Source organism: Lissotriton helveticus, chromosome 4_1 (genome assembly GCF_964261635.1).
Source record: "Lissotriton helveticus chromosome 4_1, aLisHel1.1, whole genome shotgun sequence".
Taxonomy (NCBI): Eukaryota; Metazoa; Chordata; class Amphibia; order Caudata; family Salamandridae; genus Lissotriton; species Lissotriton helveticus.
The window spans coordinates 2,070,356,052-2,070,376,609 of NC_136063.1; the positions used below are offsets into that span (position 1 = coordinate 2,070,356,052).

General features: G+C 52.2%; 1 protein-coding gene across 3 annotated transcripts in view; it reads left to right on the forward strand.

Annotated features, from left to right (window-relative positions):
* Positions 1-20,558, forward strand: part of STAG2 (STAG2 cohesin complex component) — a 1,493,174-nt gene that overhangs the window by 384,476 nt on the left and 1,088,140 nt on the right. For all 3 annotated transcript variants that reach the window (XM_078688751.1, XM_078688750.1, XM_078688752.1), the window contains one exon: positions 2,558-2,654. In XM_078688751.1, the coding sequence (XP_078544877.1) occupies positions 2,558-2,654 (97 nt within the window). The remainder of the gene's footprint in view (positions 1-2,557; positions 2,655-20,558) is intronic.

A 20,558-nucleotide genomic window follows, 5' to 3' on the forward strand; every position in this document is an offset into this window, starting at 1 on the left:
TTTGAGTACAATAGCTACAATTGTTGCAATAGGCAAAACAATTTCAAACACAATAGAACATTGAGGTCAATGGGTATTCTTAGTTAAATGCTATTAGTTACTTTATAGATTACTTTTCTAACCACTGGACTGGATCCTAGATTCAGTCCTGAGACCTCTCCTGTAAACAATTGAGTAAAAGTGTTTTCATTACAGTTGTGATTTTTAAGGAATATTATTGTATTTTAAAAGTTGACACTTAGAAGTTTTTCTAGTGAAAACCAGACAATGGTTTCCTATGGAGGAAAATTGGGTTAACAGTAAACCACGGTTATAATTACTTTTCAGGTTCAGTGAGTGGCTGAAAGGTACAGCACTGGGTTCTCGCCTGATAACAGGTGAGTAAATTGGAATTCGTTGTTCGGCTGATTTTAGATGAAAATTTTAAAGTTTCAAAACTCCATACTTAGAAGAATATCGAAGTAAAACCAGTCAATGTTACCATATGGAAGAAAAGTGGGTTTTTCGGCTTTTGGGTAAGTACTCGACTGGCAGTTAAGGTTCTGGCATAGACTCATGGGTCTCCCAGGGTCAGGCAGGTACAGCCATTACACCCTCAGCGGCACAGGGGCAGAGAGAGTAGGCCCAATGCTATCCTATGGAGGATACGGGGCCTTCGGTTGGTGGCTGCTAGCAAGCAGGCCATGCGGCTGTGGGAGCTGGGCTCCTGGTCACTTGCTCAGGGCAAATATGGAAGTAGATTAGGACAAAGGTTTAACTCCCAGGGGCACTCGGGCAGCTGGGTGCAGGGTGCTTTTGAACCGTCGGTTGCTCAATGTTATTCAATGGGAGACTTGGAAATCAAACAAAGGCTGCATCCTCGGGGACGGAGATTCTTCAGGTGCGACCACCACTTCAAGAGGTAAGTAGGGATCTTGGCGGATAGGTAGACATCCAGGAGTTGGGCACAGGGGGCCGTGGGGCGCCAGATGCAGGGCTCTCTTTGGATTTCGGGAATTCTTCCCCTCAGCTGGTCGCAGTTGCAGGAGTCCCTCGTTGTGAGGCTGTAGGCATAGTCAGATTCGTCGAGGAGGGTCTTTGGGTACTGGATTCCGGGTCAGTCGCCGGGGGAATGTCCTCCTGGTCTTGGTCCACTCAGGCACGGGCCGGGCTCGGCGGGACATTTTATTAAATTCCACACCCCTGTCAACTCCACATACTGTCGCGTAGGGGTACTAAAGAATTTACGGATCCCGTTTGACGCCTAGGGATAATTAAAAAGTCTCTACCAGATAAGGCATTACCGAAGTTAAATAACTTGTTCTGTTTCACAGAGGGTTTCTAGGTTGAATTGGAGGAGTGTTCAGATAGCGTCAGTCTGTGTACGATTAATTGCTGAAAAAGTTTGCTTAGTTTGTGCCCAGTAACCTCTGACTACCTTAGGAGGAGAGGAAAAGATAACACAAAGGCAGTGAAGAAACAAAGTCTGAAATTGGACATATAGTGAGGCATTGTGGTCTACGTCATTCAGAGTCAAGCTGACTAATTTGTGGTTGGTGGACAAAATTAAAATATTTTTGACAAACCTGTTTTTCTGGATCTAGACATTAGGTGGGGGGAGATTGCACCCCATGCGAAACTAGAAATCTCTCAGTCTGCCAAACTATAGTTATTTCTTGAATCAGATCCTGCTTAAACTGCTGTCTACCTATCATAGAGGAGAGTTTGACTCCTCTACTTAGTGATTGTCACAAGTTTTTGAGCTCTCGGCACCCTAACTTTTCCACCCCTCACAAATAAAACCAATGTGCTGTGGAATTTCGGGACCCTCATCAGTGGACCAGCTGATTCCTGAGTTTATACATTTGACATCTTGTTTTCCTGGAAGTGCTTCAAAGGTTGCCTTTTTTTGTTAACCACGCGTAGAGACTAATTTATTGGTTTTGTGGTGAGCATTGAGTTTTAAAAATGGGAAAAAGTCACCTGTTCTTTATGGAGGCATACTCTTACCAATGTAACATTAGTGTAAGCTTAGTTATCCACCATGTGTGCTCTCTGAATTCAAAGGCATCTGGCTGACCTCTCTACAGCATGGAATGACCGAGTCTCCAACTGCTTAATTGACTCTGCAGTAAATAGAATAGCTTTTTCCCATTGAGCACCATTATATTCTTTATTTTTTCGATGTGTAAAGTTTTTCTCGAATGGTATTAGCCAAATGTATTAAACCATTGCTGTGCTTAAGACCTACAAGGTTGCACCCTTTATTAAATTTAGTCATTGAGCCTTGATATATAAAAATATTATGTGATCCTATATGTGTGCCAAATATAGAATGGTTTGATGAAAAAACAAAAAACCGAGTGTTTTCTTCTGTTTTCAGTATATAAAGATGCATGATATTTGTGATGGGCTGGACATAAATCTTTTTTCATCGAAGTATGTTGCTGTTTTTATTTTTAGTCGGGAGAGATTGCTAGTTCTAGTTTGTGATGGGACAACTAGGTGATCAACTGTGCTGTTTGTTTCTTTAAATATTGCCTTTTCTGAATTTATTATATACTGTCTTTTCTTTTAGTCGGTGGTGGATGATTGGATAGAGTCATACAAACATGAGAGAGATGTAGCACTTTTGGATCTCATAAACTTCTTTATTCAGTGTTCCGGCTGTAAAGGTGAGATGTAAACTTTATTTGAAAAATCCAGGTTAACAAAACATTAGGTGATTGGTTTGTTGTCTAAAACAACAACAATAGCAGTGATCATATTGACGAACAAGAAAGTTATAGTTTGCTTAAACTTCATTATAAAACTTGGCAAGTAAATGTGTGTACCAATTAGTGCACATTACTCTGGGTCCTTGTAAGTGACCATTACTCATGACTGGGTTTGCACTAAGCATTGTTAATGAAGAAATCTAATAAACATATGTGCTTCGATATCAGGATTGTGTCCTTCCCAAAGAATTTTGAATCGTACTTATTGGTGGTGACCAGGTATACCCCTTTGACTGGTAGATGGACCAAATTCCACATATATACTGTACTTTCCAGCACTAAATCTTTTATAGAATGATACACTTGAATTAGTCAACATCTTATGCTGGGAAAGCCTTTTAGAAGATATTCAATCAGCATTATCTGAATGCAGAGAATTAACACAGTTCTTTGGTTAGTGTTTTGATCTCATTGTTTGAATAGGACGGCCGCTCATGATTTGGCATGGCTTTAAGCTCTGATTACCCTATAAACCACAATCACTCCTATTCTGTCTCCCTTTCAATGGAAGGGAAATCATATGAGCTGCACTTGTCCTACATGTTCTCTGATTTTTAAACTTGCTTAGATGTGTATAACTGCACTATAACTCCATCTAGACTTATGTCAAGAAAGTACTTTTTAAAACTTGTGTTGTAGATACACATGCTTTACATACTCATGCCATCTAGTATTGGGTCCGGATGTTTGCACGTTGTTTTTCTTTGAAGTCTTTCCTTGTCCCGAGGTAAGGTGACTCCTCCTTTCGATGATAGTGCGTATGGTCATCAACTCCATTGTTAGATTTTTTTCGGCAGTCTGGTTTGGATGTGTATTGCTGCTCTCCGGTTAGAAACTGTTCTTCGGGTTCCCCTTGAAGCTCAATGCTTTCTACCCTAGAAGGTATTATTTTGTACGCGTTTCTTACTTCTTCGCATATCGTTTCGATCAACGGAATATACTTTTCGATCGAAAAGCTTTGTGGACGGCCTTTGGGCCTAACCGCGTCTGTTCAGCTTTGTCGATGGAATGGACACCGTTCAAATTCTGCCCTCAGTGCCACGCAAAGTATCTTCTCACTGATTCACACAAGGTGTGCAACTTGTGCTTGTCTCCGGAGCACAAGGAGGGAGACTGCGACACATGCAGATCTTTTCGAACGAAGAAAACTCTTTGCAATCGTCTGGCTTGACGTCGAGAGATGCAGTGCCAGTGCATTGAAGATACGCTGGGCATTTTGGGGGAAGATTCCGGTCAAGATGTTGAGGCATCCGCGGCAGAGGAGGAAGAAGCCTTCTCTGTGCAGGATTCCGACTCGGAGCTCGAGATACACCTTGACACCAAAGAACTGGGACAAGGTGAAGTGAGTATCGAAGACCCCTTGTCCTTCCAAATCTTTCACAAAAAGCACAAGGCTTCGGCACCATATCCGCCTTCTGTCCAAGGTCTGCATCTAGACAATGTTTCCAGTGCCTCGCTTCCATGCCATGCTCAGTTTCGAAAAAGCCAGACACGCCTTCTGGCTCGGTACAGGGTCAGCAAAAATCCTCGTCGGAAATGAAGCCCTCCGGTTCCAAGCGCAAATAAGGATTGGAGCTGAAATCCTCCATGCTGAAAGTCAAGCAGCCTTCGGAGCCGAAATAGTCATTACCCATGCCAGCGCATGCTGGCGCCAAAAGCGTCGGCCCCGAAAGTTACTTCGGATCCTTATTTTTTATTTAGCAGTCTCCCCTCCGCCCCTGCCCATTTCTCCAACTCTATCCTCCAGGTAATAAGTCTCGGCCCGCCCGGTGCCTTCCAGTTCCTTGCGATCTCCCGCTTAGCTAATACATATGCAAGGTCTTGAAATTTTCCCGTTACCCTATTTTTAGCTGTGTGGGGGAACCACCCTAGGAGGAAGTGCTCAAGGGTCTTTGGAATTTCTTTGTCAATTAGGTCGCTTATGGTATGTCTGAGTTCCCCCCCAAAATGTTTGCAATACTGGGCAGCTCCAGAACATATAGAGTATGTGCGCTTCCCTTTCTCCGCATCTGGGGCAAGATACCGAGTCCACACCAAAGTACCTCCGAATGCGGACCGGTGTTAACTACTCTCTGTGTAACACATAGTGGTTAATCAATTTAAAGCGCGTGTTCCGGGACACCTTCGGAGTGCGTTCTAGTATTCTGTCCCAATCCTTCTCGGGTATTTGTTTGCCTAGGTCCTCCTCCCATTGCGATTTCAATCGCTCTAGCGGCTGTAGTATATCCCTCTGTATTGCTTTATACAGGCATGATACCGTCTTCATCCTTCCTGCCGATAGTGCCAGATACCTACATCCCACCAGGGCTCAGCGTCTCCAGTCTTCCAGTGCATCCTAATCCTGCACGTTAGAGCTCTATGCTTTAGGAAATGACCCCCAGGCAAGTCAAATGTTTGTAAGTCTGCAAAGGGGAGGAGCGCAGAGTCACGGTACTGTCGCCCATCTCCCGCATTCCTGCCTCTACCCAGTCTTCCAGTCCCGTCCAGTGTTCCCCCTGTGGGATATAGCGCAGCATCGTGAGCGGTATGTCAGGGGTGTAGGGAGTCGTTGCGCCCACCTTCCTAAGGTACCTGGTCTAGCAGCGTGCTACTACCTTAGCCGCCTCCGTGCTCTCAGCAGAGGTGTGACGCACTCTGAGGAGGATTCTCGCTAGCGTGACCTTGTCTGGCGCCACAGGGTCCCGCTCCCTGTCCGGGTCCCGATCCGCCGCTAGCCACTGTATGAGCCAGTATAGTTGGTAGTAGGTCTCAATGTCCGGTACCGCCAGTCTGCCTTCTGCCGTGGGACGTCTCCACATTGTCAGTGCCACCCTCCATCTACACGTGCCCCAAATAAACGATGTAATCTTGGAGTCCAGCTCCTTGAACATTGTCCGCGGGATCCACATTGGCAGCGTTCCGAAATAATATAGTAAGCGTGGTAGCGTTACCATTTTCAGAACTGCCACCCTTCCAGCCACAGAGAGCGGGAGCGTTCCCCAGAAATCCATTGCCGTTTTTGCCGCCCTCATAGCCCTTCCTACCTTACCATCTAACAGATCCGCTGTGCCATGATATATTTCAACTCCCAGATATTGCAAACAAGGGGTTCCCAGTACACTCGTTCTAGCGTAAGCAGTGGGGGGTATCAGGCGCCAAAGGATATAGGCTGGGTTTTTGCCAATTGACCTTCAGACCAGACATAGTGCCGAACTGAGCCAGCATGTTACGCGCGCCCTGCAGTTCCTCAGCCGTGTTGCGCAAGAATATCAGGAGGTCATCCGCATACAGTGCGACGTAGTGCCGCCCGATCGTCGTCTCTAAGCCCTCGTAGTCTCAACCGCTTCCTGGCCCTGCTCGCCAGTGGCTCCATGGCCAGGGCAAACAGGAGCAGGGACAGGGAGCAACCCTGTCAAGTGCCCCTCTCCACCTTCAGTCTGGGTGATACCATCCTCCCAGTGCGCACATGGGCTATAGGGGACGTGTACAGGAGCCGCACCCATGTCAGGATTCCTTCACCCAGCCCCATTCTGGCCAGGACCTCGTATAAATATTGCCACTCCAGGCTGTCAAACGCCTTTTCAATATCGACTGAGAACACTGCCGCCTCTTGTTTATCATATCCATCTGAGTACATTACCGCCAGGAGCCTCCTGATATTTATGGCTGTGTTCCGCCCTGGGATGAATCCCGCCTGATCTGCATGCACCAGTAAGGGCATGTGTGGCAGTAGCCACGTTGCTAGGACTTTGCTTAAGATTTTATAATCCATATTTAGCATTGACAGTGGCCTGTAGGCCGTATAGTCATGAGGTTCTTTCCCGGGCTTAGGTATGGGGACTATAAGGGCTTCTCTGGTACTCTCAGGCAGCTCTCCCAATTCTCAGGCCCCCTGGTACATTGCTGCGAGTTGAGGGGCTAACTCATCTGTGTACGTGGAGTAAAATTCGGCCGGTAGGCCATCTGTGCACAGGGTCTTGTTTCTTGCCATACCCTTGATAGTGACCCGTATCTCCCGCTGTGTAATGTCTGCCTCTAACAGGTCCGCCACCACAGGGTTCAAAACTGTCAATGGCAGGTCAGCTGGGTAGGTCCCGGATTTCCGCTGGTTCGCATATGCCTGTCTTTGTATAAAGATTAGTGTAGTAACGCGCAAAAATGCCATTCATTTTATCTGGTGTGAAGTGTCTGGTCCCCCCTTCGTCCTCCATCTCCACTAGAGGAGTGCCCCTGGCTGTCTGGTTTGTCAGCCATGCCAGGAGCGAGCCTGAACTATCCCTTTCAGCGTGCGTGCGCTCTAAGTACTTTTTGTAATCGAAGCTCCTAAGCCTCTCCGTTTGCTTCACCATCTCCTCTTTATCGTCCAAGAGAGCCACGTGTAATTCTGGATGCCCCGGCCTTCTGCGCTCCATCTCTCTAAGTGCCGTCTCCGCCTCCGTCACTTCACGTGTGATGACGCGTCTGACCCCCGCGGCCCGTGTTATACACTGGCCTCTCAAGACCACCTTGAACGCATCCCACTCCACATTTCCCGACACAGCCGTGCCCGTGTTGTTTAGAAAGTAGCAGGGTATTTCGTCTCTGATCTCCTCCCTGAAGACCTGGTCCTCCAGGGTGTCTGGGCGGAGTCGGCACGTGGGGATCACTGCTGGCGGGTGCACCCACTTCAGGGACAAGATCAGTGGGTTATGGTTGGAGATGGTGCGCGGAAGATACTCTGCACTCGTGAGAAGGGATTGGACGTCAACTGAACTAAGGAGGGCGTCCAAGCGTACATGTACTTCAAGGACCGCTGAAAAGTATTAGTCCCGCCCTTGTGGGTTCAATGTGCGCCAGGAATCTAACAGTCCCCAACTCCGCCTCCATGGGTGCGTGTGAAGCTCGCGCCACCTGAGAGTTCTGCAGTGGGGGGTGAGACCTATCCAGTAGAACATTGTCCACGCTATTTATTTATTTATTTATTTATTCAAAGTTTTATATAGCGCGAACAAGATCTTTACAGATATCAGAGCGCTTCACAATGACAAGGTAGGGGCAGTAGGAATGGACAGAGGTAGTGGGAACAATGTAGTAGTCACCAACACGAAGGGATCATAATAACATACATAAAACATATCAATATACAGTCAGGTAAACAAGTAATACGAGACGGCACAAGTCATTGATCCCAATACAGAGGTGTTCAGGTACAACTTGGGTGTGTGGAAGGCTTATACCAGTGTTTTAGTATAGTCATCAAGCAGGGTATAGTGCCAAAGGACAAGGTGAGCATTGACACAAGGCAATGCAGAGTCTCTGATCCAACACCTATACGGTTCAGGAGATCTTGGCCAGAAGGATGGTTTTCACCTCTTTCTTGAAGAGTGCAGTGGAGGAGATACGCCTTGTTTCAGGAGGGAGCGCATTCCAGATCCTGGGTGCCATTCCTGAGAAGGAGCGCTTGTAGGTTTTCTCTTTCCGGAATCTACGGGGTTTCAGGAGTAGATTTTTTGAGCTTCTATTGGATCTCGAACCTCCTGATATAGACAACCTTTGAGCGAGGTAGTTGGGTGCATTGTGGTGCACGGCTGCGTGTGTCATAACTGCAATTTTTAGTTGTATTCTGGCTTCAAAAGGCAACCATTTTAGGGACTTTAAGTCTGGGGAAATATGCGAATGTTTTCTTGAGCCAGTGATGAGTCTTGCGGCAGCGTTCAGGGAGGCTCTTAAGGGTGCTGTTGTGGATAGCGGGAGTCCGCTGAGGGCCACAATTCCGTAGTCTATTCGAGGGATGACTAACGCTTGTACAGCAGTTTGGAAGTCTTCAGCAGGGAGGAAGGGTTTGATTTTCCTCAGTGTGTTGATTTGGAAATTAGCTGTTTTTGTGGCTTTGCTGACGTGCTGCTGCATGTTGAGCTTGGCGTCCAGTGTGATGCCCAGGGATTTCGCTGAGTCCACGATGGTGGGTTGGACATTGAGTGCTGTTAGGTTGTTGAGCCATGTTTAGGTGGTGGAGATTTTCGCCGGGGGTGAGATGAGAAGGAACTCAGTTTTCAGAGCATTTAGTTTGAGGTGATTATCAGCTAGCCAAGATTGAGTGTTAATAAGCGTGGAATTCAGATGTTTGATATCTTCCGGGGATTGAAGCTTTAGGTACAGTTGTGTGTCGTCGGCGTACATATGGAATTGGACATTAGAAGCTTGGAGCAAGGTGGCGAGCGGTTCCATGACGAGGTTGAACAATGTGGGGGAGAGGGAGGATCCTTGTGGAACACCTAGATCTGCAGGCACAGGTGCAGATAGCACATTGTAGATCTTGAACTTCTGTGTCCGGTTGTGCAGGAAGGACGAAAACCATTTGAGAACCGTTCCCGATAGACCCATTCTAGTACTTAGCAGCTCCAGCAAGTTCTCATGTTTGACCGTGTCAAATGCTGACGAGAGGTCAAGAAGGATGAGGAGGCAGGACTCATTGCGATCAAGAATTTGGAGGGCGTCATCAATTATGTGTGTCATAGCTGTTTCCGTGCTATGTTTCGCTCGGAAGCCTGATTGATGAGAGTTGAGGAGGTCAAATTGGTCAATGTGTCTTGTTAGTTGGAGTTGGACACATTTCTCCAGCAGTTTGGCCAGGGTGGGGATATTGGTGATGGGCCGGTAATTGTTTAGGTCAGACGGATCGGCTGTAGGTTTCTTGAGTATAGGCGTGACTTGCCCCACCTTGAGGGCGTCTGGAATGAGGCCTTGTTGCAGGGAGCAGTTGATTATTTTGGTCCAGAGAGGGAGGAGCAAGGGGATGAAGTCTTTTACAGCATTAGCAGGTAGAGGGTCTGTGAGGTGATTAGAGGGCTTCAGGGTGCAGAGCAGTTTGTGTATTGTTTCTTCCGAGTAGGTATCGAAGTACAGCCAAGATGCCATGTTTTTAGGTAGAGTGTTAGCCATTCTGGTGTGGTTGGGGAATCGGCCTACATCCAAGATGAGGTCATTTCTTATGTTGTCAGTCTTTAGCTTAAAGAAAGCAGAGAAGTCTTCACAGTGTGGGGTGTCACTTGTTGTGCTATTTGATTGTAAGGGTTGTGCCTTTGTTTGGGTCTTGATTAGTTCGAACAGTTTTCTTGGCCTGTTTTTTGCTTGGTCCAACTGGCGGCTGAAGAAGTCCAACTTTGTACGCTTTATTTTCCTGAAGTAGGCATTTCTCTTGTTTTTAAGCCTTTTGAAGTGCAATGCTGAAGGGTCCGCTCTCCAGGTGCGCTCTGCCATTCGCATCGAACGCCTGTCGTCATTGAGTCTGTCGTCATACCAGGGGTTAGAAGTTTTGGTGGAGACTCTCTTCAGTTGCAGTGGGGCGACTTCATTGACTAATGTATTCATAGATTCAAGGTAGTGGTCAGTCAGTGATTGAACATCCGAGGCACCTGAAGGGGGAAGGAGGAGATTGCCGATGTGGGGAGGCAGGGTAGAGGGGTTGAGATTCTTCATGTCCCTTTTCCATGTTTTGGCTTTGATTGGTTGAGCCGGGTTAGGTTTAACTTTTTCATTGATAAAGAAGGTGATAATGTGGTGATCTGACCAGTCGCAGGGTAGAATCGTCTCCAGTTGTGTAGAATTCTCTTTGGCAATGATGAGATCAAGTATCGCGCCTTTGTCGTGTGTTGGTCTATCGCATATTTGGGTGAGGTCAAGCGCATTAAGGAAAGTTTTGAGACTATTCACCACTGTGTCTTTCTGATCGTTCCAGTGGAGATTGAAGTCACCCAGGTAGACTTGGGTGGTCTGCCGACCGGCATTGGAAGTGATCATGTCCATGAGTTGTTGGGTGAATATGAGATTGTCACCAGGCGGGTGATAGATGAGATGTAAAGCACAAACTTGTTTGCCCTCGCTGGTGACGTCAAGGCAGAGGAGTTCACAGGAGGAGAGGGAGGGGGAGGGGATTTTAGTAACAGAGAGGTTGCTTCTAAAAATGCATGCAATTCCCCCGCCCGTCTTGTCCGAAGACCTGTCTAGCCTAATGATGTGATAGTTGGGGGGGGGACTAGTATGTCCATAATCGGGGTAGAGGCTTCAGTGAGCCAAGTTTCTGTTAGGATGGCTAGGTCCAGATCCCTAGCTGAGACGAGATCAACGATGTCGGAGGAGTGTCTCTGGGCCGATCTGCAGTTGAGTAGGATGCATTTGAGTTTGGGGGAGAGAGGGGTGGTCGAGCTTTCTAGAGTGAGGGGAACTTTTCTGAGGTTGTTAGGGACGGAGCCTCTGTTGTTGAGTGTTGGGAGCCTCAGAGGGTTTGTGAGAATTGTGGGTATGGGGATGTGCGGGCTGGATATGCGTTTTACCGGACCTGGGCCGTAAGAGCCTAGGAAAGAGCATAGGTCGCGATCCGACAATGGGTTGGGGACACGGCGGGGGCGGTGGGAGTTGTTGCGAACGGGGATAGTCGGCCAGCGTGGATGTCGTTTGAGGCGAGGGTATGTAGGGCGGGTGCGTCCTTTGTAGGGTAGAGGGAAGATGGGAGGTGGTCTGGGCTGTGATGAGAGAAGGTCTTTGATTGCGTGGACATCTTTTTTGATTTGTAGAATATCCTCTTTCACTTGTTGGAGGGTGGGTAACGTCAGGTCGGGGGGTGCATTGTGGATGGCGTAGGTGGTGAGAGCCATTGGTGAATGGTTGTGTAGTGAGCTGGAAAGCGGGCAGGGGATCGATGGGGGGGATAAACTAACGATGTTGGGATGTTCTGCGGTGCAAATGGGTGAGATGGCATTCAAAGAGTGGGCGTGTTTGTAGGCGGGGGGTGTGGGTGAAGTAGGCGGTGGAGGCGGTGGGTGGGAGGCATAGGTAGTGCCGTCAGTGGGAGACGGTGCCGGCGAGTGGAAGAGTGAGTGAAGGCTGAAGACACCTTAAAGTCACCTCCTGCTAAAACCGCCCCGCCAGGTAGTGTGCTAGTTTGTGGCTTAGTGTCGGCCTTCTAGTCTCCCTCTTACTGCTACGTATCGCGCCCCCCCCCCGGGTCAACCACTGAATCGAGCAACTGGAGAGGCACCCCTGCTTGAATCCATACTAACGCCCCTCTCGCATATGCCGAGTAGGTGGTGTAGTAGAGCTGTCCTCCATCTTTTGTGTAGTGCCTGCCCTTCCTTCTGTGTTAGGTGCGTTTCCTGTATAAAAGCTATCTGGACTCCCCGTCTCTTAATGTGGGAGACTACCTTGTGGCACTTTGACATTGTGTGCATCCCCCTGATGTTCCACGTCATACATTTATAGTGTTGTTTTCCAGCCATTGACCCTGGAGTCGGTGAGTCGGCCGCTACCCAGGCCTAATGATGCCCTCTTCTCGCTCTCCACTTTCTCTATCATATAATTCGGATAACAGTGTAACTCAAGGTTTACCCCCTTTGTCAACAGTGAACATGCTCCCCAACTCCCGCTCCCCATCCAAACCAACTTAAAAAGTGACTGCTTGCAGTTCAATCAGTCGATCTCCAGGGGTGGTCCCTCACCGATGCTCTCCCAGTCTCTGCGGCCGCCATCCCCCACTGATTCTTCAGTGAACCGCCCCCCTGCTGCCCTCCCCCTTCCACCCTTGTACCTTAGTGGCAGAACAGGTGTGTCTCATGGCAGTTTGATTGCAGTCACTTCGCCTCCCGCTCTTCACCCCTAGATGATGCCGTTGGCCGTCTGCAGGGTAACAATTGGCAGCGTCGGGCTCTGCACGCCCGAGTCGCTGGACCCAGTCTCCGAGCCTGTCTGCGATTTCTTCGCCGATCTCAGGAGGACCCGGATGTTCCGTTCCACCGCTAATCTGAGCCACCACCTGCATGGCGTTCCACCGTTCCAGTTGCGCCTCCTCTTGTGAGGGTGCCAGCCTCGGTGCCCCTGGAAAGGTGTGCTGCTCCCCCTCGTCTGTCAATCCAGTCGGACGCCTCCTGCGGGGTCCTAAAGAACTCTGCCCCCTCTTGTGGTAACTCGTAGCGTGGCCGGGTATTGTCACATACTTGTAGTTTAGTTGGCTCAATCTCTACTTCACATCCCGATATGATCCTCTGCGGCGCAGTACTTCGTGGGAGAAATCTGGGAAGATGCGTACTACTGAGTTTTGCACTTGGATGTCGCCTTTGAGCCGTGCCTGAGTGAGGATTTGATCCCTGTCCTTGTAGTCGAGGAATTTTACTATTACCACTCGTGGCAGTGCCCCTGGTATAGGCGGTTTGGCAGGAACTCGGTGTGCTCTTTCTAAGGCGAAGAAGTTCGACAGACCGGTTGGTGCCACTTCATCCCTGAGACAGTTCTCGAGGTAATCCGCCATGTTGCGACCCTCAATTTTCTCCGGCAGGCACACGATTCACAGGTTGCTTCTGCGCGAATGATTTTCGGCGTCCTCCGCCCTGCCTTCCAGCGTCCGCACTTTGGATTTGCACTACAGACCCCAGCTTGTGTCCCAGCGGCTCCCCAGGCGCACCGGCCTCAGCATGCCCCCACTTTGAATAAGCCTTACCGCCGCAGCTGGTGCGCTCGCACCCCCTCCACCAGCGTCCCAGGGGCCCCGCCAGTCAGTGCCCCATGATCAGCGCCGGGTTGCAGCAGAATCTCATTGGCCCACCGCTCGTGCATTGTGGCACTGGCTCCTTGCTGCTGGCTGCAACCTTCCTGGCCGTGTCGCTAGTCGCCTGCGTCATCAGCCAGCCGGCAATGATCCCCCTTGCGCCTTTCTTCCTGGGCTGTCGGGCCCCTGCGTAGGGTGTCTCTCAGGGGGGCAGAAACGAAGCACCGCAGGGCCACAGGTGGTCCGCCGCATCCCCTCAGGCGCCTCCGCTCCTTCGTGCCGCCATTTTGTCCCCTTCTGGGCACCGTGTGAACTGTGCGTGCTCACCCGCCGCTGGCGCTCCTGGGGTCCCGCAGTCTGGACCCGCGGCTAGTGTGGGGTCAATGCGGGGCACAGCTGTCCATCAACCGCGGCGTCTGCCCTTGCCTTCCCGCGCCCGTCGGGCTTGTCAGCGCCTGCTAGACGCCGCCATCTTGAATTTCCCCCGCGCATTCCTCCGATTTTGGCCGTTGTGGAGTTGCTTTTTGAGGGCTTCAGGATGGTTGTGGATGGCGGCCCGCAGACGGGAGCTCGGGTGCTGCGCTGCTCACTCAATCGGCATCGGGCTACGCCCCTCTTCGGATCCTTATTTAGACATTGTTTCACCAAAAACAGATCCCAAGCAAAAGATACTGTATATTAACTCTGAAACTGGTCACATTCATACCAATCTACCTCAAACACAAGCTCCCTAATGATGACACTCCTTACAAGATCTCTTAAAAGAAAGTCTGTTGCTACCAGTCCTTTTTTCCCCCACCACCATCATGCCCTCCACCACCTCATTCTCCATCTTCAAATCCTTTGCGAATTACACCTCCGGATTCTCCACATTTTCACCATGATGACTGATATCTGAAAGAAACAGGTTAGTATTAGATTCCTTACCTTAGAATATCCCCAGGCGTCAGTCTGGATCCGGAAACTTTTGCGTAGCAGTACCCCTGCGCGTCGGTAGGCGTCGTCTGCAGGCGCCGTCTGCAGGCGTCTCCTGCGGCTCTGCGTCCGTCGTCGGCGTCGTGCGCCGTGATGACGTCGCTGGAGTATATAGACGCCGCCTCCGCGCGCTGACGTCAGTTCTTCTTTTTTCTGCGCCAGTTAGCGCAGATCCGAAGAGCAGTACTCCGGTCTTTTGACCAAAGTTTTTGAATCTTTCTGTTACTCTTAAGGTGCCGGTAGGATGCCCGGGTTTAAGAATTGTGACGGCTGTGACCGCACGATGTCGGTCACGGACCATCACCGACTCTGCCTCCGGTGCCTGGGCCCGGACCACGACGTGGACGCCTGCGTCGATTGCCGGGCCTTGACGAATAAAGCTAGACGGGAGCGTTCCCGCAAGCTACTCGAACTCCGGGTGTCGGCCCCGCGTCGAGAGCGGTCCCGGTCCGGACGGAGGTCTAGGGAGCGATCGAGGGAGCGATCGAGGGAGCGGTCGCGGAGCCGTCACGAGCGCTCCGAGAGTCGTCACCATTCCTCTGGTTCCTCAGGTAGGAAGCACAAGAAGTCGGGGCGTCGTCATCGTACCCCCGACTCCCCCCGACGCCGCCGGGGGTTCGGGTGGCCCCACCCCCGCGGCTCCGCGTGAGTCGCCGGCGCGGCCTGCTCCATACCCTACGGTCCCTGGGCAAGGCGCGACGCCCGAGGAGATAGAGGCGTTCCCCATGGCCATGAGGGCACTGTCTCCTCCGACGGGGCCTGCGGGCCCGTGGTCCCGTCCGGGGGCCCTAGCGGTTCGGGTGCTCCTGCCTCGACGCCGTCGGGTGCTCCGGCCCCGACGGCTCCGGCCCCGGCGCCGCAGGGGCCTTCAGGGTCGACGCCGGCTGGTCCACCGGCCTCTCCGGCGCCGATTCCATCGGGGCAACCCACGGTGCCGCCCCCGCGCGGCGCCGGGTCTCTGGCGCCGGCTCCGGCCGGCGCCGGCTCCGGGCGGCGCCGCCCCATTCCCTCTCCGACACCGGACGCGGAGTCGGACCGGCGTCGCCCGACGCCGAGTCCGACGCCGATGGGGTCTGTTGACCCCGGGGAGCCGGTCTACATTGTTGACTCCGAATATGGTGAGGATGTAGATTGCGGAGAGGAGTGGGAGGGGTCTGAGGACCCTCTGACCCGCGAGTGTCAGTACAATGTGGACTGGACAGGTGACTTGGGTGACGCCAGTGGTCTGGATGACTCCCCCCAACCCTGGCTTTGTCTCGCCTCCTACCGTGGCTACGGAGGAGGGGGCAGCTTATTCAGTGGTGTTGATGAGGGCTGCCAAGGCCTTACACCTTGAGCTCCCCGTCGCGGCCGTGAGGACTAACATCCTCACTGAGGTACTCAAACCACAGTCATGCCCACAGGAGCCACTGCTGCCGTTCAATGAGGCCTTAACTGACGTTCTTTTGGGCACGTGGTCCAGGCCCGCTTCAGGTTCGCCTGTTGATAGGAACGTGGCCAGACGCCACCGTCCGTGTACGGATGACCCAAAGTTCTTGTCCACCCATCCCACCCCTGAGAGCCTGGTGATCCAGGCCTCGACTTCCCAGTCCGCATTCCGGTCGGCCCCGCCCGACCGGGAATCTAAGAGGTACGACCAGTATGGTAAGAAGGTCTTTTCGTCCCTGAGTCTGGGACTGCGGTCTTGCACCACCGCGTGCCTCTTAGGCCGCTACACCCACTCTCTGTGGGATACGGTCGCGGAACTGCTGCCTGAATGCCCGCTGGAGGTACGGGCTAAGCTCGGCAAGGCTATGGTTGAAGGCCGAGACGCAGCAAGATACTCCATAAGGTGTGGTCTTGATACGACCGACTCACTGGGCAGGGCGATGTCCACGACGGTGGCGATTCATCGCCACGCCTGGCTGAGATCCGCCAATTTCTCGGCAGATGTCCAGAATGCATTGATGGACATGCCGTTTGATGGCAGTCGCCTGTTTGGCGACAAAGCGGACCACGCGCTGGAACGCTTCAAGGACTCAAGGGTCACGGCCAAGTCCTTGGGTCTCTCGACCCAGCGCCAGCAAACGGGTTCGTTTCGCTCCTTTCGTGGCCACGGAAGGGGCGGTCCCACACGTGCTGCCAGCCACGCGCCGCAACAGACTTCTCAACGCGGCGGCGGCCGTGGGAACCGCCGTGGTGGCGGTCGGGGACAGCGGCGAGGTCAGTCCACACCTCCCCCCGCAGCTTCCGCCTCTAAATACTCCTAGTCCGTGCTTTCAGGCCCATGTGACGCCGGTGGGCGGCAGGGTTCGCCATCACCTCTCCCACTGGCACACAATAACATCGGACAGGTGGGTGCTGCAGCTCGTCCGAAGGGGCTACTCCCTCCCCTTCGAGACCACTCCTCCAGCCATGCCACCGCAGAACCACCGTGTGTCGGGGGACCACTTGACACTTCTGCAGGAGGAAGTTACGGCCCTCTTGGCCAAGGGGGCCATCAAGCGCGTTCCTGGGCCAGAAGTAGGATGTGGTTGCTATTCCCACTACTTTCTGGTACCCAAGAAGGACAAAGGGGGTCTACGTCCTATCTTGGACCTAAGGAACGTCAACGGCTTCCTCCGGAAGGAGAAGTTCAAGATGTTGACATTGGCTCAGGTCTTGGCTGCTCTAGACCCGCAAGACTGGATGGTAGCGTTGGACTTGCAGGATGCGTATTTTCACATCCCCGTCCTGCCGGCCCACCGGCGTTACCTGCGGTTCACGGTAGGCCAGGAGCATTTTCAGTTTATCGTGCTCCCCTTCGGCCTTACCAGCGCCCCACGGGTGTTCACAAAGGTGATGGCGGTGGTCGCAGCCCATCTGCGCAGAGCAGGGGTGTCAGTCTTCCCCTATCTAGACGACTGGTTGTTGAAGGCGGGCTCGCCCCAGACAGTCGTCCACCACCTTCAGATGACGGCAGACCTCCTGCATGGGCTGGGGTTTTCCATCAATGTGCCGAAATCACACCTGTGTCCCTCCCAAAAGCTCCTTTTCATCGGAGCGGTTCTCGACTCGGCGCAGTTTCGGGTCTATCCACCGGAACGGCGGGTCCAGGATATACAGGCTTTGATTCCCATCTTCCAGCCGTTATCCCGGGTTTCGGTCAGGTTGACGCTGCGGCTACTGGGTCTGATGGCTTCCTGCATCCTTCTGGTGCATCACGCCCGGTGGCGGATGCGGGCTCTGCAGTGGGACCTGAAGTTTCAGTGGGCCCAGCATCAGGGCAACTTGTCCGACCATGTCTTGATCTCGGAGGGCACTGCGAGACAACTGCAGTGGTGGCTTACGGACCGTGATTGGGTCAGAGGCAGACCCCTCTCCCTTCCCCAGCCGGAGCACGTTGTTGTGACGGACGCGTCCCTCCAGGGCTGGGGAGGCCACTTGGGAGAGGCAGAGATCAGAGGCATCTGGTCTCCGGCGGAGTCCCGGCTCCATATAAACCTGTTGGAGCTACGGGCGATTCGTCTAGCACTGAAGGCATTCCTCCCCTTTGTCAACGGGAGTGTAGTGCAGGTGTTCACGGACAACACCACTGCCATGTGGTACTGCAACAAAAAAGGTGGGGTGGGGTCGTGGACCCTTTGCCAGGAGGCCCCGCGTCTCTGGCAATGGCTGGAACGTCAGGGCGTGACTCTGACGGTTCAACACCTGGCCGGTTCTCTGAACGCCAGGGCGGACGAACTCAGCCGTCGGTGCTCGATGGATCACGAATGGCGTCTGAACTCGGACGTGGCGCAAGGCCTCTTTCTGCGATGGGGAGAGCCTTGGTTAGATCTATTCGCCACAGAAGAGAACGCGCAATGTCATCAGTTCTGCGCGTTGGAGTTTCCAAGACGGCACTCGCACGGCGACGCCTTTCGGCGCGAGTGGAGTTGCGGTCTGTTATACGCCTTTCCGCCTATACCACTTCTGCCCAGAGTGCTGAAGAAGATCAGGCGCGACCGGGCCCAAGTCATCCTTGTGGCTCCGGACTGGGCTCGAAGGTACTGGTATCCCGAGCTACTCAGCATGTCAGTCGGTCCCCCGATCCGCCTGCCCCTTCAGGAGGACCTTCTGTCGCAGCAGCAGGGGACGGTCCTCCACCCGAACCTGTCCAGCCTCCACCTCCATGCGTGGAGATTGAGCGCCGACAGTTGAGGCCATTCGACTTGCCTCCTGAAGTCTGTGATGTGATTCTGGCAGCCAGGCGTCCCTCCACGAAGTCGGTATACGCCTGCCGGTGGGACAGATTTGTGGCATGGTGCACAGCAAAGGCTGTGGATCCTCTTTCTGCCCCTCTTTCCGAGGTTCTCCTCTTTCTTCTCTCTCTTGCCCAGCAGGGCTCTGCTCTGGGCACTATCAAGGGCTACCTTTCTGCCCTTTCGGCCTTTCTGAGGCTGCCTGATCAACCTTCTTTGTTCAAGTCCCCTATTGTAACAAGATTCTTGAAGGGCATCACACACATGTATCCACCTGTCCCGTTTGTGATGCCTCAGTGGGACTTGAACCTGGTTCTGACCTTCTTGATGTGTGCTCCCTTCGAGCCACTTCATTCCTGTCCTCTCCGTCTCCTGACTTTAAAGACGGCCTTCCTGGTTGCCATCACCTCTGCCAGGAGAGTGAGTGAGCTCCAGGCTCTTTCTGTCCAACCTCCTTTCATGTCCATTCATCCAGACAAGGTTGTTCTGAGAACTAGACCTTCTTTCCTGCCCAAAGTGGTCTCTGCTTTTCACATCGGGCAGTCCATCACCTTACCCTCCTTCTTCCCGCCTCCGCATCCTTCAAAGGATGAAGAGCGGCTCCATCGTCTGGACCCAAAACGTGCGCTTTCATTTTATATGGATCGCACACGCCAGTTCCGGGTGGATGACCAACTGTTTGTTGGCTACGTGGGTGCGGAGAAGGGACGGGCGGTACATAAACGGACCATCTCTCGGTGGGTCGTTCTGTGCATCAAAGCGTGCTACTCTTTGGCTCGGAAGGAACCTCCTGTTGGGCTGAGGGCCCATTCCACTCGGGCCACGGCGGCTACTACTGCCCTGGGCCGGGGAGTCCCTTTGCAGGACATTTGCCAGGCGGCTACGTGGGCCTCGCTGCACACTTTTGCGAGGCACTACTGCCTGGACAGTCAAGTCCGGAGGGATGGCTTCTTTGGCCGTTCGGTCCTCCAGGACTTTCTGGTGTAGGATTGTATCGGTTCGCAGACCCACCACCGGGGTTGGTATTGCTGGGGTATCTATTCTAAGGTAAGGAATCTAATACTAACCTGTTTCTTTCAGATGAACAAGTTACTTACCTTCGGTAACGATATCTGTAAGAAACAGTAGTTAGTATTAGATTCCTTACCGCCCCGCCCATCCTCCCCGTTCTGCGAACTGATACCTAGGGTTAAGGACATCCCTTTCAGGGCCCTAGTTTCAAATGGCACCAGTGTTTGTTCTCGCATGGCTCTGCGTGTTCTGGCGCGGAAAAGCTATGTACAAAGAACTGACATCAGCGCGCGGAGGCGGCGTCTATATACTCCAGCGACGTCATCACGGCGCACGACGCCGACGACGGACGCGGAGCCGCAGGAGACGCCTGCAGACGACGCCTACCGACGCGCAGGGGTACTGCTACGCAAAAGTTTCCGGATCCAGACTGACGCCTGGGGATATTCTAAGGTAAGGAATCTAATACTAACTACTGTTTCTTACAGATATATCGTTACCGAAGGTAAGTAACTTGTTCGATAGGGCGACACATTTACCATTAGATCCCTGGTCGGATTATACAATTGATCCTCCAGCAGGAAATGACCCAGACCTTTGCCAAGCCATCTCTTCTAGACGACAATGTATCTCACCAGCCATTCATTGCCAGGGCAGCACAATATCATGGGGTGGCACTGCACAAAGAATCATTGGAAGAAGATTTTTTGTTTGAGACCATAGCATCCCCACACAGGTAATCACAAACACTTCCTATGCTTAAGGGCATGATGACACACGCTGATTACCACCGCTGATTACATTTTTAAGGACCTAGTAAGAGAACGTAGCTTGACTCCTAGGGTTGACAAAGTACAAAGCCTCCCCAACAGACCTAGTATTTATCACGGGCCAGCTGCCACTAGATTCACTAGTTGTGTCAAATGCTCGTACGTGGGCTAATTCCCAAACAGCAGGAAATGGTCCTCCACCAGATAAGGTGTCTAAGTTAATAGACGCTTCTGGCAATTGCATAGCTGCTGAAGCTGCAAATCAAGGGCACATTACAAATTCGCAAGGCCTTCTAGCCAGGTATGACAGGGCACACTGGGATGAAATGGAGCAATTGATTCAATATCTCGC